At 43.3% G+C, this 19,514-nt stretch overlaps 1 protein-coding gene across 7 annotated transcripts in view; it reads right to left on the bottom strand.

The window, feature by feature from the left end:
* The window catches only part of NAAA (N-acylethanolamine acid amidase), a 29,552-nt gene extending 10,671 nt beyond the window's left edge, over positions 1–18,881 (bottom strand). For 3 of the 7 annotated variants that reach the window (XR_014080928.1, XM_081585826.1, XM_081585836.1), the window contains exons 1-9: positions 18,611–18,881; positions 17,857–18,021; positions 13,901–14,027; positions 9,859–9,949; positions 8,112–8,188; positions 3,865–4,037; positions 3,636–3,698; positions 2,314–2,380; positions 1,024–1,052 (exon numbers count right to left, since the gene is read on the bottom strand). Coding sequence is in view for 2 of the 7 variants with exons in the window: in XM_081585826.1 (XP_081441952.1) it covers positions 1,024–1,052; positions 2,314–2,380; positions 3,636–3,698; positions 3,865–4,037; positions 8,112–8,188; positions 9,859–9,949; positions 13,901–14,027; positions 17,857–18,021; positions 18,611–18,813 (995 nt within the window). In the remaining 5 variants the exon portion in view is untranslated. Of the gene's footprint in view, positions 1–1,023; positions 1,053–2,285; positions 2,381–3,635; positions 3,699–3,864; positions 4,038–8,111; positions 8,189–9,858; positions 9,950–13,900; positions 14,028–17,856; positions 18,022–18,610 lie in introns of all 7 variants that reach the window. The other 4 variants (XR_014080931.1, XR_014080932.1, XR_014080929.1 and 1 more) reach the window with 2 other exon arrangements.
* Positions 18,882–19,514: the final 633 nt, after the last annotated feature.

Here is a 19,514-nt window from a genome sequence, read left to right as displayed (position 1 = left end):
TCTAGAGGCCGTCAGGAAAACTGCTGTTTTACATTTGTGTACAAGAGGATCCTTCCAAAGAAAAAAAATCAATTGGGTATTTGAAACTAAAACTCACTTTACAAATTTTACCTGTACTAGACTCTTTCTTGAAGAATACCATTTTGATATTCTTGCCTTGGAGAAAGAAGCAAGGATGATGAGATAGTAGGAAATGCTGGGCTTGGGAATTCATGGAAATATAAGGAGACAGGACTCTGTATTGACTTGCTTCCTGTTTTATATTAGTAAATTAAGTCCTGCCTCACTGAGCTGGCCTCGGGTGTTGATAAGGCAATCAGGCATCACTGGGAGGGGGATGGGGCCCTGAGGAGTGGGCTATGGGCCCATTTAGCCTTGCTAAGATGGTGACAGTGGACCTTCAGAGAGTCCTGTGCAAGTTTGGCGGGGGCTACACTTCAAGTTTAATTAAGAGCCCCCTGTGGCAGTGGCAACACTGCCCAGCGATTCACCTCAGAAAAGGAGGTGGGTGAAATCCCAGCCTGCAGATCCGAGAAGCCATAGCTCACAGAATGCTGCTGCCAAGGGCACAGGCTGAAAGAGAATCATTCACTTAGGCACTGAGGATGAGGATGGAAGCTCCCCAGGAAGATAAAGGAAAGCTGAAGGTGTCTATAGTTTAGTCCTAAGAGTCACTTGAAGGAGCTCACAACCAGGGAGGGTGGCCCCCAGGCAGCAGATGGATTTAGGATGAACATGTCATGCCCTCTTCTTTCAGATCACTCTATCCTCCTTACCTTTGGTTTTCTCCATGGACTTCCCACTTGACATGGTACATGAGTTTATCTTTCCCTCCCTGCCTCCTCCCTGCTCCTGCCAGTAGAATGCTGGTCCCAGGAGAACAGAGACTTTGTCACTGTTGTGTTCACAGCACCTAGAAAACCTGCTCTGTGGGAGCCCTCAGGTCCCTGCTGAGCCAAAAAGTGCATGAGAGAGTCTACCGTGCTGGGGTGATGCATGACGCCTGCTTAACATGTCACTTACTTGTTATAAACCGGAAACACTGATAAGACCTGCATGGGAAAAATCACATTAAAAGACATTTAAAAATACATAAATTTAATTTTAAAAAAGACTACTAAAAATTTAAAAAGATACATGCACTCCAATGTTCATGGCAGCATTATTTACAATTGCCATGATATAGAAGCAACATAAGTGTCCATCAACAAATGAATAAAGAAGATGTGATAAATATATATGTGTGTGTGTGTGTGTGTGTGTGTGTGTGTGCACTCAGTTGTGTCCAATTCTTTGCAACCCCATAGACCTCTCCTCTGTCCATGGGATTTTCCAGGCAAAAACACTGGAGTGGGTTGCACTGTGAATATATATATATATATATGCATATATGTATATATACATACACACACACAAACACAGTGGAGTACTAGTTAACCATAAAAAAGAATGAAATATTGCCATTTGCAACAACATGGGTGGACTTGGAGGGCACTACGCTAAGTGAAATAAGGCAGAGAAAGAAAAATATAGTATGATATCACTAATAAATTGAATCTAAAAATTAAAAATGAATGTATATAGCAAAACAGAAACAGACTTATAGACAAGAGGACAGACTAGTGGGGAGAAGGAAGGAGTAGGAGCAAATTAAGGGTATGGAATTAAGACATACAAACTACTATATAAAATAAGATTCAAGGATATATTATAAAACACAGGAAGTATAGCCAATATGTTATAATGACTAGAAATAGACTATAACCTTTACAAACGCTACGTTGTTTGCTGTGCTGTGCGGTGCTTAGTTGCTCAGTTGTGTCCGATTCTTTGTGACCTCGTGGAGTGTAGCCCACCAGGTACCTCTCTCCATGGGGATTCTCCAGGCAAGAATACTATGTTGTATACCTGAAGCTTATATAGTATTTTATAGCAAGTATACTTCAATAAAATAATACTATCAATAAATAAAAGACTATTAAAAGGTAAGAGAAATACATGCAGAATATCTACAGGAAAAAAATAACTTTGGTTTATCTTGGGGTGATAGTTTTGAAACCTTTCTCTTATTTTTTCTTTTAAACAAACGAACATATGTTACGACTATGCCTTTTTTTTAACGTGCAGACAGGTTAAGATGGACACTTTAATCTAAATGGTTCCAAGTTCAGAAAACGTCATCTGACTTTTCTTTTACATGTTTCAACCAGGTAAAACTTTAACAATGTTTGATTTTAGAGAATGTTTTTTAATCACTATTGAGAAAGACACCAAACATCCTGGGCAAAAACTGGACACTGTGACACAAGTTACCTGGAAGAGCGTCTCCAGGCTGAGGTTTGCCTGGCCCGTGGCATTAAGGGCTTTGATGGCGGGTGTTCTGTAAGGACAATGATCAAAGGTCACCTGGCATTCAGGAAACCCTGAGTCCCTCCAGCTCTCATTTGGCGAAGCTTAATACAAAGCCTAGCCTCAGTATCTCCCTTTCCTCTAAACAGACGCTGGCCCCCATGCATGTGTACTGCCTTGTCTCAGACCACCATGGTAAAGGCATTCAACAGCCTGGCCCAGTGGCCCCATCTGCTCAAGGAAGCAGGATGGGGAAAATGTTTGCTGTGACCTGAACAGTTGTCATCCAACATACGGGTCAGTAAAATCAAGGAAAAGTATATGACTACTTGCTCTTTGGGAACACACTGAATTACAATTAAAGAGTTTTTCAAAATTAGAAGGGAAATTAAAGCACCCAGTTTTATTTATTTTTTGTTGTTGTTTGTATGTTTGTTTTTTTGGCCAGGTGCAGAACCTTAGTTTCCCAAACAGGGATCAAACCCAGGCTCCCACACAGGATTTCAGAACAGGCTTTCAGCGCCAAGTTCTAACCACTGGACCCCCAGGGAATTCCTCAGTTTATTTAAGTATAAGAAATATTTTCCTTCCAAAAATAGTCTTACATAGAAAACCATGAATCTTGTTCCATCATTTCCTTTTAAAGATGAGTCAACAACAGAAAGAGACTCACCGACTTAGAGAACAAACTTATGGTTGCCAGGGAGGAAGGGATAGTTAAGGAGTTTGGGACGGACACGTACACACTGCTATATTTGAAATGCGTAGCCAGCAAAGACCTACTGTATAGCGTAAGGAACTCTGCTTAATGTTATATGGCAGCCTGGATAGGAGTGAGCTTAGGAGAGAATGGATACATGTATACATACAGCTGAGTCCCTTTGCTGTTCACCTGAAACTATCACAACATTGTTAATCAGCTATACCCCAATACAAAATAAAAAGTTTTAAAATAAAAAAATAAAAAAGGTGTGTGTGTGGGAAGATGGGTCAACAGAAGCTCAAGAGGCCACCCAGTGAGTCATCAGCAGAGCTAGTGGTGAAATCTAGGGTTCCTGACCCCGAGGCCAGAATCAACCTTGTCCTTCCAACTCCCAACCAGCTTCCTGTCATGCTCTCTACCACATACCACACTCTCCCATCCCGGCTGAGGCACTGGCCAGGGGCCCAGGTACATCTTCTGGGAGGAGACAGCACCTGTAGTCCTCTCCACTTCCTGGAGCAGGAGGGGCACGTTCTCCTGACCACAAGAAAACACTGCAAACCAGGCAGTGTGCAGAGCCTACCTTCGGTCATCTCCTTTAGGCGCTGGCTTCCAGTGGTCATAATTTGTCTCAACTCGGAACCACCTGCAACAAAGCAGGTAAGACAAATAATCTTGTCTTACCCGAGGTCATTTGGGATACAGCTAAAGAAAATAGCATATATAAAAATAAACAGTATCTCTAGGCTCATCAATTAAAAAAAAAAAAAGATTATTGATACAAAATGACCAAAGCCTTTAATTCTACTCACGCTCCATTTAAAGGATCTAGAGGCCATATGTCTGCGGGGCCACCTCTGTTCCTTGTGATGACCACTCCCTCCTTGGGGGATGTGCCGCCAACAATGTAATAAACATCAGCAATAAGTGGAGTCTTGGCCAGTTTGTAAATAGCTGCTTCAAAATTTTCTGATTCACTCAGAGTCTGAACAGAAAGACAAACCTGCATTAGCATCATCATAGTTGTCACTTACCCACACCAGATGATGGACAGTTGGTCCAAAGCATATACTCCTGCTCTATGAACCCATGGCTATAATCTTGAACTGCTCTGACCTCATTCCCTTGTCATCAGGGCTCCTGAGATGGAGGAAGCTCCAGGGAAAGGCAACAGCAGGAGGATTTTTCTCACAAAAGAAGAGAACTTTGACGTGTTCTCTTGGGTGAGAGGGCTTCCCTTGTGGCTCAGCTGGTAAAGAATCTGCCTGCAATGTGGGAGACCTGGGTTCAATCCCTGGGTTGGGAAGATCCCCTGAAGAGGGGAAAGGCTAATCACTTCAGTATTCTGGCCTGGAGAATTCCATGGACTGTACAGTCTATGGGGTCGCAAAGAGTCAGACATGACTGAGTGACTTTCACTTCACTTCACTTGGGTGAGAGACCCTGCTCACCAAAACAAAGGCTGTATGATTTCAAGGCAGATCACTCTCGCAAAGGTCTCCTCATGTTCTTCACTGATTTGTTCTCTCCACAGGCATTTCTGGAATACCTATACTATGTGCCAGGCACTGTGCTGATGTGGGAACAGAGCTGTCAATATGGTGGACCCAGTCCTTAGTCCACCAAACTTCCAAAGATGAAAGTAAAGTCAACAGGCAATAGCGACACAACTTAATGAGTGTCAACACCAGAGAAGGAGATGCTGCGGAAGTCACAGCAAGGGACCAGTCCTTACCCAGGCCATTGAGGAGACCTCCAAGGGAGGTGTCGCATGAGCTGAGGTCAGAGAGACAAACAGAAGTCAGACCAGAGAAAGCAGTGATTGTGTGGGGTTGGGAGTGGGGGTGGGGAAGAGCTGCAGCTCAATGGAACAGATTGGCAAAGGGCTGGAGAGGAAAGACAGCATGTTGCGTTAGAGTGGCAAGCCGAACTGGACTTCCTGAACACTTCCGCAGGTCCATAGCACAGGTGGTTAAGGGGATCACTTTCCAAATCTTCTGCTTCCACGTGTACTCCTTCCTCAAGCTGATCTTGCTGGACAATGTCCCGGCTAGAGGGCCAGTCCCTCCCACCTGCACCTTCACCAACACTATTTCATCACTTTTAGAAAGTACAGCCATCTCACCCTCCTGAATAGTGCCAAAGCCCAGTGTCAAGGGTAGGGAGAGGGGCAAACAAATGAACGATTCAAAACACTGGTGTCTGCAAAGGTGCCATCATTCAGCATCATAAACCATTAACCATGGCAAGCTTTGTGGACTTTTCCCAGCCTTATGCATATCGCTTGCTGTCAGGGTGGGGTAGTGAGATTTGAGTTGGTTTGTTCTGAACTCAGCAAAACTATATGTGAGGCAATAGGAGATGATATTGTGATGGAATATGTTTTGGATTATGTTACCTATAGCATCCTCCAAGTGCTAGCAAAAAATTCATAGCCTCTAACAGAATTCTGTAAGAACAAAGCAAAAGAACATCAGTAAGAAATACTGAAAGTGGCTGGACTTTGCTGGTGGTCCAGTGGTTATGACTCCGTGCTTCCAATTCAGAGGCCATGGGTTCGATCCCTGGTTAGGGAACTAGGATCCCACATGCCACAGGGTGCAGTCAAAAAAAAAAAGAAAGAAATACTGAAAGCAGTGGTGACTGCTATTATTCACCCTAGTGGCACACTCGGAGAAGGCAATGGCACCCCACTGAGGGGCAGACAGGAACCTTATCTATCTCAGGGAACAGAGGAAATGGACAGTGACTGCTAATGGGTACAGGTTTCCCTTCAGGGGAATGAAGATGTTCTAAAACTGACTGCAGTGATGGCTGCATAACTGTGACTTACACTAAAGACTAGTGAGTTGTATATTTTTAAATGGATGAATAGTATGGCATATGAATTACATATCATTACCTCAATTAAATATACATATACCTTATGACCCAACAATTCTACTCTTAAGTACTTATGTAACCAACTAAACTGGATATAAGTTTACAAAAAGACTGGTACAAGAATTTATACAGCAGTCTCATTCATAAGCACTGGACCACCAGGAAAGTCCAACTACTTTCAGCATTTCTTACTGATGTTCTTTTGCTTTGTTCTTACAGAATTCTGTTAGAGGCTATGAATTCTTTGCTAGCACTTGGGGGATGCTATAGGTAACATAATCCAAAACATATTCCATCACGTATTCCATCACAATATCATCTCCTATTGCCTCACATATAATTTTGCTGAGTTCAGAACAAACCAACTCAACAGCCCCAAAATGGAAATGACCCAATGTCCATTTATTAACAATAAAATGGATAAATTGTGGCATACTCGTACAATGGAACCTTCTTCAATAATAAAAAGGAATGAACTAGTGATACCAATAAGAAGTGATACCAATAACTAGGGATACCAATAATGAGTCTGAAAAACATTCTGAGTGAAAGAAAGAGTCTATATACTATGATTTTGGGTATATGAATTCTAGAACAGGCAAAACTTCTTATACTGATAGAAGTCAGAGTGGTGCCTGGCAAGGAGGTGGGGAGTCAGAGAAAGTTGGAAGTTGACTAGAAAGGAGCACTAGGGAAGATTTCCAGGGACATTTGGAAACATCTGCCAACTAAAAACTGTTACCCACTGTGTGCCTCTACAAAGATCAGGTCACTAGCCATTGCAGTCGCTGACCTTCAACACATCCTGAAAGGAGATCAGGGTGGAGAGATCAGGAATGAGGCATTTTGTGCTCTGGAAAAAACTGGCAGGACGGGGCCTTCAAATAGTTACTTTCAGGAGAAGATTTTATGAGCCCAATTCTTTCATTGCCTCTTATCTAGAAAAGCATTAAAATCATCAATGATGACATCTGCTCCTTATGACTAGCAGCAAGCCTCTGCCAAAAGTAGTGCTTGACAGCCCATTCCCCCTTCACTAAAATCATATATTATACTGACCTTCCCCTCATCTCTTTGGAGCAGTTTCTCAGAGCTATCTGAAATGATGACTCCCTGGCTATACTCCTCATTTTGCTGCAAACAAAACTTAACTCACAACTCTTACATTGTAATTTTATTTTAGTTGTTAGGGTCTATATTTTGTGTATGTTTGCTGGTTACATGGATGGATAAATGAGTGTGTAAAATTGCCAAAACACACTGAACAAAACCCTTAATATTTCTGCATTTTACTGTATGTAAATTATAAAATTAAAAAAAAAACACTTTTGGTATTTAGATTCCCCTGGAAAGATTTATAGTTTTATTTTTAAATGTCAACATGTCCAATACACTGGATTTTTGCAGCTTTTTAATCTTAAGATGAAATATTTTAGAGGTCATCTTAAAAATATGTGAAGGGTGCAGTGTTTATCAACATATTTAGGGAATATTCAAGTAAAAAGTTTAGGAAAATTTCAAACCTAGAGAATCTTGATTATTTACAGCAGGACAAGGAAAGGCCCAAAAGGCTAAAGGGAGGCAGGGCCAGCTCCTTTCACCAGAGGTGTGCTTCAGAAAGATGTGCTTTCTGTGCTCAGACCACAATTTATACGTGGCTTGGAACTCTGCTGACTAATAGGTAATGTAATAGGTTAAATAGGTTATCTTCTAACGCATTTGTTTTGCTCATTAAGATACTTGCCAATGGAGATGAATGCATTTGCAGTTGGAGATTTTAAAAGAAGGGTACATCTATATCCTTAGAAAACCTTGGTCTCTTATCGCAATCAGCTATTGTGGAAAACTGGAGCCTGTGACAAAGATTCTCCTTCTTGACCAAACTCTAGCCAGGCACCTTGGAGTGCACCCTCTTCATGGTTTGTGTGTGCTATGTGCTCAATTGCTCAGTCATGTCCAGCTCTTGCAACCTCATAGACCGTAGCCCGCCAGGCTCCTCTGTCCATGGGATTCTCCAGGCAAGAATACTGGAGTGTGTTGCCATTTCCTTCTCCAAGGGATCTTCCCAACCCAGGAATGGAACTCGCATCTCCTGCATTGGCAGGCGGGATTCTTTACCACTGAACCACCAGGGAAGCCCTTAGGGTGAGGTGAGCTCGACAGTAAAAATACTCACAGTACGGATAAGCCAGCTGACCGGTGAGTGTCTCTGAAAAAGGGCCGCAATCATATTCTCCCACCACCAGCCTTTATCTGCCAAGGAAGGAATGATAATATTGACACACACTAGAATTGCTGCCCCAGGGGCACGTTTTATTGTTCAGGCATTTTAACTCAATCTTAGCAGGCTAACGATAAAAGTAGTTTTCATTAGGTTAAGGTTTAAAAGAGGTGTTTTTTTTTAACCTGGTCATACCATAACTATCAGTTAAACAGTCTGAGCCACAAAATGATGGAAGCAAAGCCTCTTTTGTTCATTCTCTGTAAAACTTCAGTAACTCATGCTGCAGTTTGGGTACCACTGGTTGAGAATTAGTCTCATTCACATCTGATACTTAAGGAAATGATGAAGAAATATAAGAGGATAAAGAACTATTAAGGACACGGATACATCCTCAACCAGCATCTTCCTGGTCAGGCTTATATAAAAAAGTAAGAATACATCAACGGAAATAAAGAGACTCCTGGTACATATCTTTCTCCTTTATTCAGCTGCAAATTCCTGAGGACAGAGACCAAGGACAGAGCTAAGTTTTTTCAGGGTTTCCCATATGTTGGGTAACTGAGTGGTGTCCCCTGAGCCTTGGGGGCATGGCAGTGGGCTGAATAATACAGCAATGAGGCAAGGACCCAGGAGATCAATTTGAGAACCATCTCTCCCATCTACTAGCCGTCCTTTCACCTTGTAGCCTCAGTTTCCTCTTTTGCATAATAGATTCAGTTAATAATATCAGCCCGGCCTAATTAACAGGACTGCTGGGAGGGTCTAATGAGAGAACTTAGAGAAAATGCACAGAAAACCATAAAGTGCTTTACAGACGTTGCTTGTATAATGCCATCATATATCCTCTGATGACTGCAATCATTTCCAGACAGTCTCCTGTTTCCATCTTAACCCAACATGATCTAGCCTCTATAGAGCAACCAAATGACAGTTAAGAGTGTAAAAGCAAAACAGATCTGTTCACCCCTGGCCTAAAATCTTCCTGTGAAAGTCACTCAGTTGTGTCTGATGCTTTGCAACCCCATGAACTACTGGAGTGGATAGCCATTCCCTTCTCCAGGGGATTTCCCAACCCAGGGATCAAACCCAGCTCTCCTGCATTGCAGGCGGATTCTTTACGAGCTGAGCCACAAGGGAAGCCCAAGAATGCTGGAGTGGGTAGCCTATCCCTTCTCCAGTGAATCTTCCCAACCCAGGGATCTCCTGCATTGCAGGCGGATTCTTTACCAACTGAGCTACCAGGGAAGCCCCAAAATCTCCCGAGGGCTTCCATTTTGCTTCAAACCCAAACTCCTCCTCATAACCCTGCACCTGGCCTCAGCCTCCTTCTCCATCTCTAATATACTCCCCCTTACTCCATCCCGTAGCCACATTACAGTCTTGTTTCTGGAATTCCTCCCCCAGCTTCTGTAGACCTGGGTCATCTAAGTCAAGCCTTCCCTGACCCTATCCCTGTAGTACTTGCTCCATGCCCAACTTCTTTCTCTACCACATCTTCCTGTTTTACTTTCTTGAGAGCACTCATCACTAGCTGAAATCATGTTCATTGCTCACAAGCACACTGCCCACTTCCCCTACCTGAACCGAAGCACAGAGCATGGAAGGTGTTCCATGTGCTCTGTTGGCTGAGTGAGTGACTTACTTGGATAAAACTGAACAGGGATAGGGCTGAAAATGCTTGGGAATTTGTTTTGAGTACCTCGTTCGTCAGCAGAAACTGTAAACTTGTGTGGACTCTGACCCGTCCATAATCCTACATAGCCAACAAAGGTGGTTCCTGTGTAGGCAATCTGAAATCAAGAGATAAGACATCATCTCATTACTCCAACCAAAAGTACTTTGAAATACCTGTTTTGCCCCCAAATGTCATGGATTTCTTTTTTTAAGTTCCAACCTAATACTCTGAAATAGCCTTCTAGATTTAATTTTGAGGGCCCAGGGACAGAAGTCAGTGGATCTCTGACTTTGGATGAGGAAAAAAAAAAAGGTACATCTTTATTTTCACTAACTTCTGACTGAAATTTTACTCCCTCTGTAATGAATAAATGCAAGAACTCGTGTAGTTATAGAGTGCCTGTGGTTTCATCACCAGGAGAAATTGCAGATATTTTCACATACATAATGGCATCATACATACCTATCTTGAAATATCAGTCACACTTATCACTATTCTGCATTTATGGTGGAGTTATTAGACCCATTGTTAAATTTTACTAGCTAATGTGTTAAGAAAAGTATAATGTAGAAATAGCTGTATTTCAACATAACTGGTGTTCTTCACAATGTTGTACATTTCATTTTATGTATTTCTAAAACATTATTTTAAGAAGGGATCAATAAGCTTCATCAAACTGCTCCATACAGAAAAAAAAGAAGCTCCATCCTAGAAGTAGAAAATGGGCTTCCATTTAAAAACTTGTGTTGACTCAATTATAAGAAATTAATACCATGCTCTTATAAACTCTGTAAAGGGAAACAAGTGAGACTGTTTAGTAATAATCAAATTTAAATTTTAATTATGAAAAAAATATTTTACATACATCTTTCACTTAATCCCCTGATTATTTCATGAGTTATAGGGATTACTCCCACTTTATTTATTCTTTTTTTTTTGTTTTGCTCTCACTTTAAAGAAATGAACTCCAATGACTGTAAGACATTACTATATCCCTGAGGGAAAAAAAAGACACTCTACCAGTTATTTCAGACACCAGATTTCATTTTTCTTTTTGGGGGGGCCACATCATACAGCATATGGGATCTTAGTTCCCAGACCAGGGATCGAACTCACACTCCTTGCACTGAAAGCACGGAGTCTTAACCACTGGAACCACTAGAGAAGTGCCCAGATTTCAATTTTCAAAGAGGTACTTACAAGAGTGCCCAGCTCATATGGTTCAATAAAGGTGAACTAATATTTTTGTATTTTGAGAAATGAATGGCCATAGCTTCATTTTTTCCTAAAAAGCTGAATTTTATGCCAGTAACTTTTCATTTAGCCATATATTTCCACCTTGTCCAATTGTAAAATAATTTAAAGTGGCTAAATTACAAGAGAAAATGCAGTGGCCTCAGTTTTCTAAATGACCTCTTACACAAGACACACTGAGGACCTTCCATGAATTCTCCCCATTTCCATTCATGGAGGTAAAATGGAAACAAGTCTACTCATTATTAAAGCCCTTGCAAAATGTAACTATAGGAAGAAAAAAGTAATCATATGGTCACTTAATTCTCATGATACACTGACACTCACCTTCGTGTCACTTTTGGACAGTTCAGAAAATTAAAGTTATAAAAATCAAAATCACTTGCAGTTTCCCAGATATTTTAGAATATGTAATTATAACTACAAGATAGAATTTGTAAGATATTGTATCTTGTAGCTCTGAAAAATTGCTTTTATTTCTGTATTTCTACGTTTTCAATTGGGCTTCCCAGGTGGTAAAGAACCCACCTGCCAATGCAGGAGATGCAGGTTCAATCCCTGGGTCGGGAAGATCCCTTGGAGGAAGAAATGGCAACCCACTCCAGTATTCTTGCCTGGGAAATCCCATAGACAGGGTAGCCTGGCAGGCTGCAGTCCATGGGGTTGCAACGAGTCAGAGATGACTTAGTGACTGAGCATGTATGCATGCTTTCAATTGTCTCTGACAGGTCATTTTGCATAAACTCTTAGCTGGGGCAGGAGACTAATTTACAGTCTGAGTTTTGCAGAGAAAACTGCTTGAAGGTTGAAGGCCTGGGTTTGGTCCCACCTCTGCCTCATCTCCTCCTGTCGCTTGGAGCAAGTCACTGTCTAAAGCCCAGCCCTTTCATCTGGCAGATAAGAATGGAAGTATTGATTTGAGTCTGCTTCACAGGGCTGCTATGCAGATCAAAGGAAGTCCTGTATCTGAAAATACTTTTAAAACTATGACTACTAGATAAGAATAAGAGCTTTATTATTCAGTGGATAACTTGTTATTGGGCAGATAACCTGTTCTTTTATTTTTTAATATTTATTTATTTGGCTGGGCCAGGTCTTTGTTGCAGCATGCAGGATCTTTAGTGGTGTCATCTTTTTTTTTTTCAGTTGCAGCATGCAGGATCTAGTTTCCTGACCAGAGATAGAACCTGGCCCCCTGCATTGGCAGCATGGAGTCTTAGCCACTCGACCACTAGGGAAGTCCCAGGATAACCAGATAAACTGTTCTTAATTTAGCAAAACAATTTATTGGTCATGAGCCCTCATCAGAAAGACAATACCCAAGTGTAAACAGTTAAATTCGATAATAATAGCCTGAGCACTGAGAAAAGCCAAACCAACAGACTGTTTCCCATGGGAGCTCTAGGAGTAACAGAAACCAAATGTTGGTTAGGGTGAGTCTAGAGGGAGTAGTTGAAATTATTTTTATTGCATTTATGTCAATTTTTAAGAATTTTTTCTTACTGTAGAATAATGGAGAAAAGCATAGAGTAGTAAAACGAAAATAATTACTGTCCCCTCATTCAGTAATAATTACTAACATTTTGGCAGATGTCCTTTCAGAATTTATTTTCATGGATCTTCTGTCATTGCTCCCACTTAAAACCATTTTTGAAGTAAATCTGCAGCTACAAATCAAATTGGTAATAGTGCTGAAGTGAAGGAATGAAACTGGGAAAAGGAGAAACTGTCACCTTAAATTTCTGTACTGTTTGAATGTTTATGACAAACAATTTTTGTTTGTAAAAGCAAATGAGTTTTTAGTAAATGAGTTTCTAGTATTTGTGACTCAACCTCTAAATGCAAAGAACAAATGAAATAAAACCCTTAAACAATGTTTCCCCCGAAAAGCCAAGATCTGACCTTTGGATGTTCTCCTCTGTTTCATGGCAATGATATGCTTTGGGTATTCAGCGAACACTGATTGCTACTATATCCCTAGATATTTACACAGAAATGGGACAACAGTACACATTTGGTTGTACTTTTAAAGAAACTAGGATGAAAATAAAAAGATTTAAGTATAATTTCTTAAATGTGAAAAACAAGAGAGTAGTATGGGTCAATTATAGTTGTAAAGAACTATTTATTATTTGGCCACTATTTGTCAAGCATCTATCTCATGCTTTGCATAGATCACTTCATTTAACCTTTATAACTATCTCCAGAAAGTAGTTATTAACCTCTCTGAGCTGTAATCTGCAAAATGGGTATAAGTAATTCCTCAAGTTCCCAAAGGAAGTGACAGAAGTAAGATTCAAACCCAGCCCTGTTAGATCCCCAAAGTAGGTGTTCCTAGCCATTGTGCTATCCAGCCCCTCCCTATTCTAGCAGCAGCCTGGACATGGAAAAGCAAAGAGCTGACTTGGTATCATAAGTAGGCGATTGGGACTTCCCTGGCCGTCCAGTGGTTAAAATCCTGCCTTCCAGTGCTGGGGGTGCGGGTTCCATCCCCGTTAGGGAACTAAGATTCTGCATGCTGAATGGTCCACCAAAAAAAAAAAAGAAACCAAGCAGACGATTGATCATACCTCCACAGAGATATCCCTAGGGAAAAGTGATTGAGCTCTGTAAGTAGGTGCTCAATAATAATAAATGACTCTCATTTCTACAGGCATACTTGATGTAAATCTCTCCAAAGTTTTGTTTTTCCGGGAGGTTGATGTTTTTTGTATCTTAAATTGATAACACACTTAAGCTGCAGACCATCTAAGTGATGGCCAACTGGTTAGCAAGTCTCTGATTTCTGAATTTTACACTGTACGAACTATACCTGCCCATTCTTTATGAACTGGACATCCACAGTCAAGTTGCGTAAGAAATTTCTGAAAGGATAATCCAGATTCCGGCCATGGTAAATGTGGCCTTTGGAGTCCTGAGCCACAATACTGGTGCAGAATCTGGGAAAATGGAAAAGTTCAACATGAGTGAACAACAAAAACAAGAAAAAGGAAATGAGCTTTTTATTTTAAAAATAAACCCTCAAAGTGAAAGTACACATATGCTATGTAATCCTGTGGATTCATAATTCAAGATGAAAAAGACAACTGGACACAGCTCTAGTGCTTCTTCAGTGTTACTAGACCTTTGCTCTCAGCACACATGACGTTGAAAACATGTTGAATGAGAATTTCATCCTAAATCTAAATCTGAAATGGACCTATTCTGGGCTCAGCGAGATCACTGAACTTTGCCTGCTCTCTGCTTGGAAGTATGTATCTATTTAACATGCTATGCAAAGCTGGTTGAAGCTCATCTCTCTTCCAAATTTCTCAGAACAAGTACAATGGCACCAAACTATTCTGCCTCATAAATTGTTTCACTTTCTCTTCTTGAGAAGTTCAGTTCAGTTCAGTCGCTCAGTCGTGTCCGACTCTCTGCGACCCCATGAATTGCAGCACGCCAGGCCTCTCTGTCCATCACCAACTCCCGGAGTCTACCCAAACCCATGTTCATCGAGTCGGTGATGCCATCCAACCATCTCATCCTCTGTCGTCCCCTTCTCCTCCCGCCCCCAATCCTACCCAGCATTAGGGTCTTTTCCAATGAGTCAACCCTTCGCATGAGGTGCCCAAAGTATTGGAGCTTCAGCTTCAACATCAAATCTTCCAATGAACACCCAGGATTGATCTCTTTTAGGATGGACTGATTGGATCTCCTTGCAGTCCAAGGGACTCTCAAGAGTCTTTCTCCAACACCACAGTTCAAAAGCATCAATTCTGCGGTGCTCAGCTTTCTTCACCGTCCAACTCTCACATCCATACATGACCACTGGAAAAACCATAGCCTTGACTAGACGGACTTTTGTTGGCAAAGTAATGTCTCTGCTTTTAAACATGCTATCTAGGTTGGCCATAACCTTCCTTCCAAGGAGTAAGCGTCTTTTAATTTCATGGCTGCAGTCACCATCAGCAGTGATTCTGGAGCCCAAAAACGTAAAGTCTGACACTGTTTCCACTGTTTCCCCATCTATTTCCCATGAAGTGATGGGACCAGATGCCATGATCTTAGTTTTCTGAACGTTGAGCTTTAAGCCAACTTTTTCACTCTCCTCCTTCACCTTCATCAAGAGGCTCTTTAGTTCTTCTTCACTTTCTGCCATAAGGGTGGTGTCATCCGCATATCTGAGGTTATTGATATTTCTCCCGGCAATCTTGATTCCAGCTTGTGTTTCTTCCAGCCCAGCGTTTCTCATGATGTACTCTGCATATAAGTTAAATAAGCAGGGTGACAATATACAGCCTTGACGTACTCCTTTTCCTATTTGGAACCAGTCTGTTGTTCCATGTTCAGTTCTAGCTGTTGCTTCCTGACCTGCATACAGGTTTCTCAAGAGACAGGTCAGATGGTCTGGTCTTGAGAAAGGGGTGAACAATATAGGGGTTTGGCACTTTTCCAGTCCTTCCTAGGGCTCCCTGTACAGAGCTAACAAGAGAAAAGAATCTTTTAAGAACTATCAGCCAGAGAGAGATATTTTGAGGAAAAGAGGAAAAGGTTTGTTAAGATGTCTAAATGTCCATATTCCCTGAGAATATGTTATGTTACATAAAAAACATTTAAATATATCATGTCCAATTCTAGGGCAGGGGAAAGATACACACATACACACAAACTGAGAGGAAATATCCTGAAGGATGGATGGTCATTTCTGAGTAACAGGATTGTGTTTAATTTTCTTTATTATTTTCTTTATTAATTTTCCATAATGATTACATAAGTACTTTTATAATTAAGAGAAAACAAATTTTACTTTTTCATTGTTTAAAAAAGGAAGCTTGGTCAGGTTTTAATTTTTTCCAAGGTTTCTGGTGGCACCTTCTTGGCAGTGGTGCCAAGAAGGAGACAAAAGAGACGCAGGCTTGATCCCTGGGTTGGGAAGATCCCCTGGAGAAGGGGATGGCTACTCACTCCAGTATTCTTGCCGAGAAAATCCCACGGACGGAGGAGGCTGGCGGGCTACAGTCCATGAGGTCGCAAAGAGTCAGACATGACTAAGCGACTAAACCACCACCACCACCATCAAGGTTTCTAATCTTCAAAGAGTTCATGTCAAGAAGGGAACTGACAGGACACCGGAGGTAGATAAAGTTTGCAGACTTTCTGTCAAAGGTGATTTTTCAAAATTGGGGAGGCAACAATTCTTCTGTGTCATGCCAAATGTTTTTTCATGAGAGGCTCCCAAGCACAGCCGACAACTAGGGAGCTGGGCTCTGCTCTGGAAGATCTGCCGCAGTGCACTGGGGACACGTGCTTTTAGCAGCAGCTCTGACGACTCAACGTGCACCTGACTTTGAGCAAATTGTCCCCTTTGAGGCTTGGTTTCCACATTACAAAATGTAATACCATCTCCAGGGCCTCATACCTAGTAGGCTCAATAAAGGGTAGCTAGTCTTACTTAAGTCTGAGCAAACTCCAGGAGATAGTGGAGGACAAAGGAGCCTGGCGTGCTACAGTCCATGGGGTCACAAAGAGTCAGACGTGGCTTAGCAACCGAACAACAACAACCACAGTTTTGGTTAATCTTATTCAAAAAGTCTTATACCAGAAATGAGGACAAACATTTCCTTTGTTAATGCTAGTGGAATCTGATGGTGCTTTTCCTTGTCAGGCAATTCAGTACATACCTTAACATCAAATCCAAAAGTTAGAATTTTTTAACTAGAACTTTTGCTTTAGTTGGTTTGAATACAATGACTCCAACAAAAGAAGAGGAAAATGAAAATAACTGATTTTTTCATTGAGAAAGTCACATGTCAGAATAGGAAAAAGATAAGGGTAGGAGACGAAGAATGAGAAAATTAACTTAGGTCAATTGAAAAGCATTTTAACATATTTGTGTCTATCGGTGTCTTACAACATTTCCCTGAAGAGGATAGCAGTCACAGTGCTTCTTAACCTATCCTGCCTAGGTATTCTAGAAGATGCCAAGAAGCAGTAGTTTCATTATCCAAAGGAAAAAAACAATCTTTTTCTAATATCTTTTGCAGGCAGAAGTTATAAAGATCTAAAAGATGTTACTAGATGAAGCTGGTCTGGTGGCAAAACAGTAAGTCCTGAAGACAGAAATCAAGTCAAATCTCTCTTACTTCCTAGACCTGTTACTGAGCCCACAGACTTGAGGCTGCCCCCTCACTCTGCCTGGGATCAACCACACACTCCGCATTGCTTTCCCCCGTGTGCACCACAGCTGATCATGCCCACTGCAGGTATCAAATACTGGCTGGCCCTACTAGCCAGAACAGTGTAGTCTGTGCTCCCACCCCCGGAGGAAACGGGCTGAGAAAGAGGAGTCATGACCACTAGCCATGATGAACATGGAGGGATAAAGTCAGAGAAACAAATGAATGCTGGGACAACCCCCTGACTATAAGGTTGGACAGTCACTGGGTTAATTTAAGTGGGGGATTATTTCAAAACTTTCCTGGGAGACTAAGTGTTAGCAGAGTTTTGAAAGTGGGAGGCTACCCGGATTGGAGAAGGGAGAAAAGGGGGCTTCAGGTCCAAGAACAGTTCAGTATTGAGGTCAGAGAAAGTGCTTTTCTTCTTGAAGCTCATAATCTGCTGCTCAGACTCACCCAGAGAAGCAAAGAGGAAGTACTGCAGGTTTCTGGGGAGCCCGGTCACCACCCTTTTTTTTTTATCACACTGAAAACACATCTCCTCCCACTCAAATGTCGCCGGAATCCCCTCCAAATCTCAAACTAATCCGCGCTAGCGCTGCGCACTCACGCGCTGAACTCGTAGACCAGGTTGAGAAGAATGCAGTCGACCAGGTCCAAGTCCAGGGCGTCGCACATGCCGCGTATCTCATCGGTGAAGGGCTGCGGCAGGAAGAGTTTCAGCTCCCAGACGGCTTTTCTGATCAATGCGAGGACCCACTGGGGGACATAATCCCTAGAAAGGAAAAACCACGAGGGTGTCTGATCTGCTCGGAGGTCGGTACTATGCTTGTGTACTGGGGGTGCTGGGGGGGGTGTACCTAAAGCTTTCGTCCTCGGGGTGAGTTCTAGATGCCACCCTTACCCAGAGAGCTGACAATCCAGGTCCAGCTAGCATCACCCGAACGCGGAGTTCAGGAGAGAAAAGAACACCCAAGAGCGGGAAGGAGGGCGACGGAGAGTGGTCCCCAAAGGGGTGAGCCTGGGGTCCCTCGAGGCCTGCTAGGAGTGCGTGGGGGTGCGTCCCATACTCTGTAGCTGAGCAGCCGGGGCGACAGCCCGGGTGACAATCCGCGCGCCACCTTGCTCCAGAATGGCTGGTGGACGGGCGTGCCATTGGTGACACCGGACTTGAAAGTCAAAACAGCTGCTCCGGGTCACCACCAATCCCGACGCTGCCGGCCTAGGCAGTGGCCAATGCCAGTTCTGGGCGCCCCTACATGCTGCGCACTCCAGACGCCGGGGGATTGGAGAGTGTTCAGGCAGCAAGTGTCTGGGCTTTCCCACACTCCCACCCGCGCCCGCGCCCCCTCGCCCGCGCTCACCCGATGATGTGGGCCACGGCGGAGCGCAAGAAGTCTCGGTCGTAGTGCTGCAGCACCGGCAGCCAGCGCAGCTGGGGGGCCGCGTCCAGGCTCACGTTGAAGAGCGGCGGGGCAGGGGCCGCAGCGGCTGCCGACACCCCGGCTCCGGCCAGCAGCAGCAGCAGCGCCAGCGCCTGGCGCGCACTCGGGCCGGCGGCTCTCATTGTTCTGGCGGCCACAACTGGTGCCCTGCGGCGACCCGCTGCTCCCCGGAGGAGCTCTGGAGAAGGAGGAGGAGGCGGAGCCTGGGGACTGGAGGGGGAGCCTGCGCGCCGCTTGGCCCGCCTGATCACCGGCACCCGGAACTGCGAGTAGAGCTGCCTCTCTAGCCTAGCACGTGGGCTCCCGCCCCGATATCTCCATACCACGCCCCCGTCCCCGCCCCCGGCCAAGTGTGCGGCGGAGTTCCAGGTCCCGGGATGCTACATGCGGCCGCCGGTTTCTCACTCCCGCTCCCCGCCCCATCCCACCCAGGTGGGCCGAGAGCATATAATCCGCGGCGTAGAGGGTATTTAAGAAAATGATTTCAGCGGTGAAGCGGGACAGTCCTATTGGGGTTGGAAGAGTCCTCCTACCCCCACCTCATTTGCTTTTATTTAAATTCTTCAAAGGTTTATATGGATTTTATAAGGGGAAGGAGAGCTTTTTCGGTTCAACAGTCCCACTTCTCAGTTTCTTCTTAAAAGCTAAAAACTTAGCTAACATCTATGTGCCAAGTGCTTTTGCCCTTTCTGTCTCATTTGACCATCAAAACAAGCCAGAACACTGTATCACAATCTACAAGGGGCGGAATGGGGCTGGTGGGGAGGCGGGGGGTGGTTTGGTGGTGGTGACGGAGGCAGAGGGACGTTCAAGAGGGAGGGGA

Source organism: Giraffa tippelskirchi, chromosome 1 (assembly GCF_054371585.1).
Source record: "Giraffa tippelskirchi isolate mGirTip1 chromosome 1, T2T-mGirTip1v1.2.pri, whole genome shotgun sequence".
In the NCBI taxonomy this organism is placed as follows: domain Eukaryota; kingdom Metazoa; phylum Chordata; class Mammalia; order Artiodactyla; family Giraffidae; genus Giraffa; species Giraffa tippelskirchi.
Note: the sequence above shows the minus strand (reverse complement) of the source record. Positions and strands in the feature narration are given on the sequence as shown.